This window comes from Panthera tigris, chromosome C1 (genome assembly GCF_018350195.1).
Source record: "Panthera tigris isolate Pti1 chromosome C1, P.tigris_Pti1_mat1.1, whole genome shotgun sequence".
NCBI lineage: Eukaryota > Metazoa > Chordata > Mammalia > Carnivora > Felidae > Panthera > Panthera tigris.
In genome coordinates, this window is record NC_056667.1 from 149,491,434 (window position 1) to 149,504,658 (window position 13,225).

General features: G+C 36.5%; 1 protein-coding gene and 1 non-coding gene across 4 annotated transcripts in view; both read left to right on the plus strand.

The window, feature by feature from the left end:
• PSMD14 (proteasome 26S subunit, non-ATPase 14) overlaps window positions 1-13,225 on the plus strand; it is a 98,176-nt gene that overhangs the window by 77,758 nt on the left and 7,193 nt on the right. For all 3 annotated transcript variants that reach the window (XM_042994569.1, XM_042994567.1, XM_042994568.1), the window contains 2 exons: window positions 1,165-1,239; window positions 5,838-5,963. In XM_042994569.1, coding sequence (XP_042850503.1) covers window positions 1,165-1,239; window positions 5,838-5,963 — 201 coding nt within the window. The remainder of the gene's footprint in view (window positions 1-1,164; window positions 1,240-5,837; window positions 5,964-13,225) is intronic.
• On the plus strand, window positions 3,602-3,702 carry LOC122241778. Its single transcript, XR_006222001.1, has one exon. It is a non-coding gene; the product is annotated as a small nucleolar RNA U13 (small nucleolar RNA).

A 13,225-nucleotide genomic window follows, 5' to 3' on the forward strand; every position in this document is an offset into this window, starting at 1 on the left:
AAAAACATGGGCTTTGGAGCCAGAAATACTCAGGTTCAAATCCCATCTTTGCCTTGATATAAAACTGGTACAGATTAAGAATTGTGTTATATTTTCTTCATCTGTCAAAATACAAATAGAACCAGTCTACCTTACTGGGTTGTTGTGAAGATTAGAAGACTTTATGTGCAAGACAGAGGCTGAGTATTCATTAAATGTTTCCTTTCTACCCCTTCCTCCTCTACCTCAATACCTTAAGACCTTAACTGTAAAATTCCAACAATTAGAGAGTGTGGTGGTGGTTTTGGTCAGCTTTAGCTTTATATTTGAGTTACGCCCCAAATGCTTTTTGTTTTTGTACTTGTTGAACATAAATCCAAGGTGTATTTCTGTACTTTAATGTCTTACTAGGCAGATAGAGGGTCTCCCAGAGTACCATTCTGAACCCCATTTGAACGTCTGTTGCTAACATTCCATTATTTGAGCAGTTGCACTTGGATTTCATCACAAACAGATTTCATTGTTTCTTAATAAAGCCATGTCATTAGCTTAAATTTTTATTATGACCTTCCTGTTTGTCTTAGAAGACAAGTGCAGTGGAAAAAATTCTGGTTAGTGAGATTGCTCTCACTGGTTAAGATCATGAGGACTTTGTTAAGATAATGGACTTTGTTAATTTGGAGACATGTGTAGACACAATTATTTGACTCTATATATGACTCTGTAGATCTGAATCAAGAAACAGGGAAACCCCAGATTAATGTTGTGTGTGAAAAGATAAGTGTATTATTATGACTAAATTTTAGGCTTTTCTTTTGAAATAACAAAGAGCCCCTAGATATCATAAAATCAGACTTAACAAATTAAGTATTATTTATAGATTATGAATAATTAGTTTGTAACTTAAATTACAGTGAGGTCAGACCCTGTCTCTGACTCTGAGCAAGGCTACTGAAACTGTTGAATTTGTGCTGCTGTGTATGATATTTTGAAGAATGTGTGACCTGTACTTCTAAACCTTCTAAACTTATAGCTGAAAAAAAAAATACATTTTCATTTATTTAGGTTAAAAGACTTTTTTTAGAAGATGGTAAAGATACTATTTACAGGATATGTCAGCAGTTTTGAACTGTCTTTTACATGCAAAATATTAATTTGTCCTTTTCTAATAATTTATATATATAGGCGTTAATTCACGGACTAAACAGACACTACTACTCCATTACTATTAACTACCGAAAAAATGAACTGGAACAGAAGGTAAGTTAAAATTTTTATCTTAGAAAGCCATTTAAACTATTACCTAGTATGTTTGAATTTGATGTGTTCGAATATTTTTTCATTCCTAATGAATTTCAGGAACATAAAGGAATATTTTATTGGACATATTAAAGACATTTACCTTATTGGTAGGTGCTAAAATAGAGAATAAGTAGGAAATAAACATTTATGTTTGGTTTTATGAGTTACTATAAAAATCTTTCTCCTCATTCTGTGATGTTTCTGATTAATGTATCTTTTCTAATAAAATAACCTGGGCGCCTGGTTATTCGAGGTGTGCCTGGGTGGCTCAGTTGATTGAGCGTCCAACTCTTGGTTTTGGCTCAGGTCATGATCTCACAGCTCACGCTTTCAGGCCCCGCATCAGGCTTCACGCTTCACACACTTCAAGCAGTGTGGAGCTTGCTTGGGATTCTCTCTCTCTCTCTCTCTCTCTCTCTCTCTCTCTCTCCCTCTCCCTCTCCCTCTCCCTCTCCCTCTCCCTCTCCCTCTCCCTCTCCCTCTCCCTCCCTCCCTCCTTCCCCCTCTCTCCCCTTCTCTCCCCCTCTCTCTCCCTCTCTCCCTCTCTCTCTCTCTCTCTCTCTCTCTCTCTCTCTCTCGGCCCCTCCTCTGCTTGCTCTCTGTCTCTCAAAATAAATAAACTTAAAAAAAAAATTAAAGAGGGAAATGCAGTAGTGTTTTCAGATATTTACAGCTACATTCTTACCCTTTTTATACTAGGCAATTTAAAAAAAAATTTTTTTTTTAACGTTTATTTATTTTTGAGACAGAGAGAGACAAAGCATGAACGGGGGAGGGTCAGAGAGAGAGGGAGACACAGAATCTGAAACAGCCTCCAGTCTCTGAGCGGTCAGCACAGAGCCCGACGCGGGGCTTGAACTCACGGACCATGAGATCATGACCTGAGCTGAAGTCGGCCACTTAACCGACTGAGCCACCCAGGCGCCCCTATACTAGGCAATTTTAAATTTAAAAAAAAAAATTTTTTTTTAACGTTTATTTTATTTTTTTGAGACAGAGAGAGACAGAGCATGAACGGGGGAGGGGCAGAGAGAGAGGGAGACACAGAATTGGAAGCAGGCCATCTGAGCCATCAGCCCAGAGCCCGACGCGGGGCTCGAACTCACGGACCGTGAGATCGTGACCTGAGCTGAAGTCGGATGCTTAACCGACTGAGCCACCCAGGCACCCCAGGCAATTTTAAATTTTGATTACCCTAACAATTACCTCACATCTTGGTTGTAACATTCTTTTGTTTCTACTATTTTAGGATTATTTCACCTAATGCCAAATATTTAAGTCTGCCTATTGCTTTTTGAAATTATAATCAGAACTGTTTTTTTCTTTCTTTACTATTACAATTAGTCATCTTCCAAATTAGTTTCTTGTATTTCTCTCTGAGAGAGACTTAACATAATTTTTAAGAGCAGTAAGTACTATTGATAGCCAATACATTTTGATTCCCATGTGACTCTCTGGTCCAAATGTGACAAGTAATCAGTAGTAAACAAGACGTTTCTTAACTGGTTGAAACTGTTTCCCACAAAGGTACCTTAGAAGGGTATTCACCTGTAGCACATGAGGTGGATGAGAAGTGGGATAAATTGGGCTGTTCATAGTGCCCCCTCTTTCATTTTTTTAAAATTATTTTTTACTTTTATTTATTTGTTTGACTTTTTTAATTTACATCCTAGTTAGTTAGCATATAATGCAATAATGATTTCAGGAGTAGATTCCAGTATGGAATCCCTTATATATAACACCCAGTGCTCATCCCAATAAGTGTCTTCCTTAATGCCCTACCTATTTACCCATCCCCCCTTACCCCTTACCTATCCTCCCACCCATAGCCCCTCCAGCAGCCCTCAGTTTGTTCTCTGTATTCGGGTCTCTTATGTTTTGTCCCCCTCCTTGTTTGTATATTATTTTTGCTTCCCTTCCCTTATGTTCATCTCTTTTGTATCTTAAATTCCACATGTGAGTGAAGTCATATGATACTTGTCTTTCCCTGACTAATTTCGCTTAGCATAATATACTCTGGTTCCATCCACATAGTTGCAAATGGCAAGGTTTCATTCTTTTTAATTGCCAAGTAATATTCCATTGTGTATGTATATGTGCGTGTGTGTGTGTGTGTGTGTGTGTGTGTACACACACACACACACACACCACACCTTTCTTATCCATTCATCTGTCAATGCTGCCTCTTTTCAACCAGATGACCCCTAGTTTTAATCTCATTCATATATTGTGGGGAGGATGTGCTGTATAAGGCTTTCATTAAAAGGAGACTTTTGTTGTTTTAATTTTTATAATACATATTTTAAAAGGTCAAAGCTATATCCTTTTGTAGTTCTTAAGCGTGATTGGGTGTTCACACCGTTGTGTGACATGTGCCACCCTTAAACCTTGTTATGACGTTGGCACATTACCCGTCTGACGTAAAAAAATAAATAATAAATAAATAAATAAATAAATAAATAATAAAAAATAAATAAAAGGTCAAAGCTACCAGTAAACTCACCCAAAGGTCCTGTGTGCTTTGAGCATGGTGATGAGTGAGGGGCTGCAGGGGCCAGTTCTTTGCTGTGCTGAAGGGAGACATAGAGCCATTGAGCTCTTTTGCAGCTGCTTGCCTGTGTCCCAAAGTTTACATCTGCCATGATACATTTAGTTGATACCCTGGGGTATATTTTCAACACCTATTTTTAATTTTTGCAGAATAGATACTGGCCATGAAAAAGAGCACCTGTCAGATACAAACTGAAAATTTCGTATATGTGAATATTTTTTTAGTCTGATACCTAACACCCAACTGGTTAGAAATATCCAGCTAATTACATCAGCTTTCCCCCTTTTTTGGTACCCCCCAAAATTTAGCCACTATCCTTGGCATTAAGGACACATGTGCAAATACCTACATAAGTTAATTAATGTTATGCTTATGCTCCTAATAGCTCAGTTCAGGAGCTTTTATGGTAACAAAAGCCCTACCTTTACTCTTACCCACCAACCTGTATAACTAACTTTAAACTTCCTCAGGGGTCCCAGTGGAATCCTTGTTCAGGCATGGTAGAGATATCCTCACGCTCTGTGGAAACTTTGCTTTGGAAGTGGTAGAAAAATCCAGTCCTCCACACTTAATTATAGGTAGCTTTATAATATATATAGTTGCAGCTGCACCAAAATTTCCTGAAGATATATTATCTAGAACACTTATCAGTGGAGAAGATGGGAATCAGTCAAAAAAATTGGAGTTAGTTGTGTAGGATTTTTTTCAGGTAACTCTTGTCTCTCCCTGGGCCCTTGAATGGGAATGGAGGAATTTGGAGCTTTGTGCCTGGCAAAGTCTCATAGGTGATTTTTGACATGCACCTTTTTCTCTAGCATAAGAAAACCTTTGTACCACATGTAACTGCAAGTCTCTGAGCAAGTAGAATTGTTTTTCTAAACTATTCTAGCTACGTCGTCAGATTACAGCTCATGGATCTCACAAAATAGACTGGCTCTAATGGCAACCAGATTTTTTTCACAGTGATTTTAGCAGTCATTTTAAAAAGTTACTCAATTGTAAGTTCAACTAAAGAACATTTGTAGAATAAGACTAAGAAAAACTGTCTTAAATACTCTAAACTTGAAAATTTAGGAACTTCCAGGAATTACATACTCAGAACTAGGAGTCCAGTTTGAGAAACCGTGAACTAAGGTGTTTAGTTCCATGATCACTAATAGAGTCTGATCCTAGTTTGCTGATTTGGTTGCACACTGGATAAATCTGTGATTTCCTGCCCAGTTTTATGACTTTTCATTTAGACAGTAAGGAAGTTTTCATTTTAAAAATTATGGATGGAATATTAGAATTGAAAAGAAATTTATTATCTAATATAAGCCCCCAATTCATAAATATGTAAACTGAGGCGCAGTAAGATTTACATGAAGTCATTCAGTAAACGGGGCATTTACCTCCTTACTTTGGTATTTGAAAGCTGGACTGTATGAACTATTAGAGACCTTGTGTGTAACATAGCAGTTTCATCCATCCATCCATCCATCCATCCATCCATTCATTCATTTATGCATTCAACAGATGTTTATTGAATGTTTGTTATGATTAGATATTGTTCTAGAATCTACATCCTGGTGATCTTGAAATCAACTGGGAAAGTTTCTACTCTTTTGATATTTTAGTGAGCGAGAAATGCAATAATAAAATTTTCAAGTGTTGATAATGTTCTAAAAATAATGATAAGGGAAGAAAGATGTTTGAGATAGTGTGAGGTGGCTTTTTTATATAATGTGATGAGGAAAGCCATCTATTTTTAAGGAAATGAGAAAGGTAAGCCATGCAAAGATAAGGAAAATAGTCTTTGTGACAGAAGGACAGCAAGTACAAAGGCCATGAGGTTGGAATACTCCTTAGGTTATATTAATATAAATTTAGGAGAATTCTTACTAGAATTTAAGTTAATAAAATTAAATTTTAAATTCATTAATTCCAAATTTTGTGAAGTTGTTTCTCAGGACAAGTGAAGAGGTATCCTCAATACAGGAAAATAATCACTCTTTATATTTTTCAGATGTTGCTAAATTTGCATAAGAAGAGTTGGATGGAAGGTTTGACACTTCAGGACTACAGTGAACACTGTAAACACAATGAATCAGTGGTAAAAGAGATGTTGGAATTAGCCAAGAATTACAATAAGGTGAAGGTTACTTCCCGCATTTATTTCTTATAATCTTTAGAATACATATGATTAGATGGCAAGTATTGTATAAATATATACATAGTTAAAAAATAGAGTGGCCTATTTTATAGATCAAATAGTAAATATTTTGGACTTTGCAAGCCATCCAGTCTGTTGTAGGTACTCAACTCTGCTGTCATAGTAGAAAAGTAGCCACAGACAGTATGTAAAGGAGTGAGTGAGGCCGTGTTTCAGTACAACTTTAATAAAACAGGCAGCTGGCTAGATTTTACATTTGAAATTTTTTGATTATCCAAAGGGCTTTTTCTTGGGAGGGAATGGGAAACAAGTAGATGTAGGATAATAACACCAGCATTTAATACTTCTACATACAGTTTAGTTTATGAGCTTTTCTTTTTTCCATTTAATAAGTGTCTATTGAAAACCTGCTATGCACCAGGCACGGGGGGTATGGTAAGAAGCAATACTTGTCCACACAGAACTTATTTTCTGGTAGGAAAAACACAAAGAAACACAATATAATGTATTAGGATTAGTGCTATAAGAAAATAAGTGATGATGATGTAAGGAAAAATAACTAGCAGGGTGGCTCTGTCATTTAAGCATCCAACTTTTTATTTTGACTCTGGTCATGATCTCACAGTTCGTGAGATCAAGCTCTGCGTCATGCTCTGCACTGACTGTGTGGAGCCTGGTTGGGATTCTGTCTCTCCCTTTCAGCCCCTTCCCTGTGTTCTCTCTCTCTCAAAATGTATAAGTAAACTTAAAAAAAAAGAATAGGGGAGATTACTTATATGAGTATGTTTAAAAGTTATATTTTGTAGAATCTCCTGAAAATGTTTATTGTATACTAAAATATATGTGACCATAATATTCTTGTTCATAGATTTATATTTTTTTATAATTCTGAAATTAAGCAAATACTTGAGCTGTGACTAAACTATATCTGGGGGTGCCTGGGTGGCTCAGTCAGTTCAGCGTCCACTCTAGATTTTGGCTCAAGTCATGATCTCACAGTTTGTGAGTTTGAGCCCCGCATTGGGCCCACATTGACAGTGTGGAACCTGCTTGGGATTCTCTCTTTCCTTCTCTCTCTGCCCCTACCTCTCTGTCAATTATTTAGTCAGTCAGTATATACAAACATGCATACACACACATACACAAACAAACTAAAAAATAAAATAAAATGTTTCTTCTGTGTTCTATTAGTTTCCAAGGACTGCCATAACAAACTGCCATAAACTGGGTGTCTTAAAACAAATACATTCCCTCATGATTATGGAGGCTAAAAGTCCCAAATCAAGGTATTGGCAGGGCCATGCTCCCTCTGAAGCCTCCAGGGGAATATCTTTCCTTTCCTTTTCCACATTCTTCAGTCCCAGGTTTTCTTAGGTTGTGGCAACTTTAATCTCTAACCATGGTTAAGGGTTCAACATATCTTTTTTGGGGACATAATTCCACCCATAACATGTATTTTACAGCTTTCTTGACTAAAACTCACATGAAAAACAGATTTTGGGGTCACCTGGGTGGCTCAGTTAGTTAAGCGTCCGACTTTGGCTCAGGTCATGATCTCATGGTTCGTGGGTTTGAGCCCCTGCATCGGGCTCTGTGCTGACAGCTCAGAGCCTGGAGCCTGCTTTGGATTCTGTGTCTCCCTGTGTCTCTGCCCCTCCCCTGCTCATGTTCTGTCTTTCTCTCTCTCTCTCAAAAATATATGAACATTAAAAAAATTAGAAAACAGATTTTACATTTTTAACCAAGTACATGCAAATGTATATGTGTGTATATGTAGTTGCAACAAAAGTTTTATAAAACAATATTTACCCTTATTACATGTGATATATTTTTTCTCATTTGACTTAATTTTATTGTTTCAGTTATATACATACATACATATACACGTACATATAGCTTGGAACCTATTAATGGATTGAAAACCTGTAATTTGTAAAACATACAAGTTTTGCAGGGTTTTGTTTACAAATATCAGTTGCATATCTCCTGTACAAGTTGCAGTGGAAAACAGGGATCCTTCCTTAATTTTTAGGAGAACAGAGGCAGTAAAAAAAGTTCACAAATAATCAGAGTTGTAGACTAAAATTGGTGTGTTCCATAACACGTCAGTATTCAAATAGTCCACAAACCAGCTGTATCAGTGTCACCTGGGATCATGTTAGAAATATAGACTCTCAGACCTACCGAATGAAAATCTACAGTTTATCAAGATTTCCAGGAGATTTGTGTACTCATTCAAGTTGGAAGTTAGAGGACACTACCATAGAGAATATAGTGAAGTCCTATAGAGATTCAGAGGCTCTTGCTTTCAGTTGTGGGAGACCCAGGATGCTATCTTAGAGAATACAGCATTTGAACTAGACCTTAAAGCATGAATAAGATTTGGACATACAGAGAAATGTTACCCTAGGCAAAATAAACATCACAGGCGAAGACCAGGAGACAGAAAGGCAAAGACACCTTTAGGAAACTGTGTTTGGCTAGAGTATATACTATATGAGAGTGAGTGGGGAAGAGTTTTTTGAAGTTATTGAATTCAAGTAACAGGATTTAGAATACCAGGATAGAGTTGTTGGGTTTTTTTTTTTTAATTTTTTTAATGTTTGTTTATATTTGAGAGAGAGAAAGAGACAGAGGGCAAGTGGGGGAGGGACAGAGAGAAAGAGAGAGACAGAATCCAAAGCAGGCTCCAGGTTCTGAGCTGTCATCACAGAGCCCAACACGGGGCTTGAACTCGTGAACCATGAGATTATGACCTGAGCTGAAGTCTGACGTTTAACCAGCTGAGCCACCCAGGTACCCCAGGATAGAGTTATTTTTGAGTAGGAGTATGATATCCCAGAACCTAATTTTAGAAATGTAATTTGACGACAGTGTAGAAGAAGGGCTGTGCCGGAAGAGGAGATTAGACATGGAGGTTCTGTTCAGGAGGAGCTTGCTGTTACCCAAACAAAAGTACTAGGTATTTTGGTTTACCAGAGTAGCATTGGGAACAGAGGCATCAGCAGACAAATAAAGAAAACATGGCACCTGGATAGATGGAGTGAAAGAAGAAGGAGGAATCAGAGATGAATTCAGGATTTCCTACCTAGGTGACTAAAAGTATGTTAGTACCATTAAAATTTTCCAATTTTGAAGTAGAAGGATTGAGAAAGGAGATTGAGTTGTATTTAAAAAAAATTTTTTTTTTGACGTTTTTATTTATTTTTGAGACAGAGAGAGACAGAGCATGAATGGGGGAGGGGCAGAGAGAGAGGGAGACACAGAATCGGAAGCAGGCTCCAGTCTCTGAGCCATCAGCCCAGAGCCCGACGCAGGGCTCGAACTCACGGACCGCGAGATCGTGACCTGAGCTGAAGTAGGACACTCAACCGACTGAGCCACCCAGGTGCCCCCGAGTTGTATTTTAAACAACCAGGTAGAAATACAGGACTAAAATTTAATGATAGGAGCTAGAGCTTAAGATTTTGGAGACAGCTAAAATTTTTTTTTGGTTGTCACACCAAAAAGTAGTATTTCTCAGGGCTCTTGGGTGGCTCAGTCGGTTAAGCATCCGACTCTTGATTTCAGCTTAGGTCATGATCTCACGGTTTCTGAGATGGAGCCACACATTGGGCTCTGTGCTGACATCATGGAGCCTGGTTGGTATTCTCTCTCCCTCTCTCTGCCCCTGTCTCGCTCATGTGCTCACAGGCTCTCTCTCAAAGTTTAAAAAGAAAGTAATATTTTCCTTTTTACATTAACCTACCAAATAAATACTAGCCAAGGGAGAGTGTATAAATTTGCTGCATGTAGCAAGAAGTCTTTGGAGAGAATTTAACCTTGAAAAAAGTTGATGGGCCTATACAAACTAAATTCCAGCAGAATTAGGTCTGGCTTTGAAGAGCATGCCCTGATTTATATGTAGTGTTCCAGCTGGAAATCATCATTGATTCTAGATTATAGGGAAATTTTTTTTTATCTTTCTAGTATATGTTTTTCATGCTGTGAAGATTAAAGAGAAAAATAGTTTATCATACTTAAAACAGTTAACCTTTTATACATTAGTGACTTAAGTAATATTATTCAGCAGACTGTAGGAATGGTTTTCATTTCTCTGTAACATTGCAAGTTTTAAGTAAATTCATATTGGTACCACTGCCAGGAAATAACCTATTTATGGTTACTGCTGCCCATCCACAGAAGTTTTTCCTATTTTACAGTTTTAAAAAATCTCTGTAGTACTCAAAAACTTGTAAGGTTTGGTTATAAAATGAAAACAATGTGTAAGCTGTGATATGAAGGAGTCCAAATTTGAGAATGTAATTCCCTCTGTGATTGAAAGAGAATGTGGTGGAGTTTTTAGTAACACTTAAAATATAAAAAGAAATGCCCATGCTACCAATTCTTCATAGTATTCTTTTTAATTGGTTGGTGTTTTAAACTAAGGTAATTACTGTTAGGTGCCAGTTAGCTCCTAAAGTGAAAGAAGATTAGAAAATAATTAAATTCCTTTGTCCCAACTTTTCTGTTTCAAGTCTGAATTCCACACAAAGATTCTGCTTGATTACTAGTCATTGATTTATCTAATTACTGAACTACAATCACCACACTCTGTTATTCTAAATCTCCTCTAATTTATTCATGCTAAGATGCATCAGGTTTTAAAATATTGATAATATTTGATTGGATATTTGTAAATGAATGTGCAAGTGAAAAGTGAATTATAAAAGGAGCATTTTAAGAATAAAATAGGGGGTGCTTGGGTGGCTTAGTCGGATGAGCGTCTAACTCTTGATTTTGGCTCAGGTCATGATTTCAGGGGCGTGGGATTGAGCCCTATAGTGGGCTCCTTGCTGAGCCTAGAGCTTGCTTAAGATTCACTCTCTCTCTCCCTCTGACACTCGCCCCTGTACAAACCCACACAATCTCTCTCTCTCTTTCCCTCCCTCTCTCTCTCAAAAAGAAAAAAAAGTAGCATAAAGAGGGGAACCTGGCTGGCTCAGATGGTAGAGCATCAAACTCTTGATCTCAGGGTCATGAGTTCGAGCCCCACGTTGGATGTAGAGATCACTTAAATAAATAAAACTTAGAAAAAAATAACAGAGACATAAAAATTTACCTTGTTTTCAAACATGTAGCCCTGTGAATTCTGAGATCTGACACTTTACCTTTCAGGTAGAAATAGTACCTACTCTATAACCTGAAAGAAAATTCAGGTATATTTTTTATGTGATTAGATATAAACATGTAATTATATGATTACATTTGGTTTACTACAGTAGCTATTTTAACTGGGAAAATGTTGGTTTATGCTAGTGCAATAAGATAAGAAAAACACAATAATAAATAAATATTGGGAAGACCAAGACAGATTATCATTATTTAAGTATGATAGGATATGTTTACAATCAAACAGTAATCTAAGAGACTAAACTAGAAGACCATCAGAACTGTTAAAATAGAGAATTATGTATGTGGTAACCATGCAATTACATAAGCTGAAACCAGGTGAAAACTGTAATAGGCAAGTCAGTTCATAGTATCCAAACTTATAAAATACTTAGAAAGAATTACCATAAGAAATACATGTTTAAATGTATATGGCTTATTTCAATAATACTAAAAACATTTATAAAATAGATTCCTTTGTTTTCACATAGGAAGATTCAGTATTGTAAATATTGTTGTCAATATTGTAAAGCTTGCCACATGTAGCAAGAAGTCTTTGGAGAGAATTTAGCTTTGAAAAAGTTGATGGTCCCGTACAAACTAAATTCCAGCCGAATTAGATCTGGCTTTGAAGAACGTGCCCTGATTTATATGTAGTGTTCCAGCTAGAAATCATCATTGATTCTAGATTATAGGAAAAATTACTATATAGGGAATATATACTATTATAGGGAAGATTACTTTAATGCTAGTAAGAATATCAATGAGGTAATTTACAGTTTTGATAACTTGACAGTATGGTTTATCTGCAACAAAAATAATAAATTAACATTTATTGACTGCTTGTTAGGAGTCAGACTGGGAGAAAATATTTATACTGGTAACACAGAAAAGACTAGCATCCAAAAAAATGTATAGTATCCACAAGAATCCCTATAACGTAGTTTTAAAAAACAATAATTTTGGACAAAACAGCTGGAAAACTCACTGAAGACAAATGGCATATAAACATGAAAAGACAAGTTCAACCTTATTAAGTAGTCAAAGAAAAATTTTATTTTCAAATTTAAGAAATGATTTGGGAAAATGCATCACTAGTGGGTAAGTAAAGAGTTACAGAACTTTGCAAAGGGGCTATGTTTCAATTATAAATGCGTATATCTCTTAAAAGTAACATGTTCTCTTTTAAGGTTTATTTTGAAGAATAAATTCTACAAGTACCGACTTATAGAAGAATTTACAACCAGCTATTATGTGTAGAAATTGAATTGTGTAACAATTTGAAAAGTTCCTACTATGTTACCTTCCTTTTCTTTTTCAAAGATACCTATTTCACATTTATCTCAACATATAATTATGTTATGAACAGTGTCACCTCAAAGGTGGAAAGTAGAGGAATGATATACTTCCTGTAAATCCTGAATTATTTTCAGTTTTTGCATTAACCAGATGTTGCTTATATCTAAGATTGTGTTAGCTCAAAGTAGCAATGGTTTCAACAAAATAGAAATGTAGGTCTCTTAATAAAAAAGAAAAAGAAAAAGAAAGAAAGGTAGGTGTCTTGCAAGTCAAGGCCAGTATGACACTTTGAAGTCTTCATGAACCCAGATTCCTTCTATATTTTGCTCCGCTTTCCTCATATTGGCTTCCATCCTTTAGATATCCTCATGAGTCAGGGTGATTGCTAGAGCTTTAGCCATCCCATCTGAGTTCCCAGTAACTGGTTAAAAAGGAGGGGCAAAAGGGAGGGATGCGCCCCAGCTAAATCTGCTCCGTTTCACAGTCCTTTTCGTAAACCCTACCCAACAGCACTTCTGATTATAGTCTCGTTGGTAGAACTCAAGTGGACACATCTTACTTTGAGAAAGGCTATATATATAGTGTGGTCTTTTACCTGGGAGCAGCACTGTCTTTAAGGAAATTAGGGTGGTATTACAAAAGAAGAAAGGGAGGATACATGTTGGGTAGGCATCTAGTAGATTCTGTCATAGAAATTTTTCAACAAGCTGAACTATATTATTTCTGTTATGGGTGTATACGCATACACCTATGATGTTTATTGTATATCCCTATTTCATGTAGTTACACTT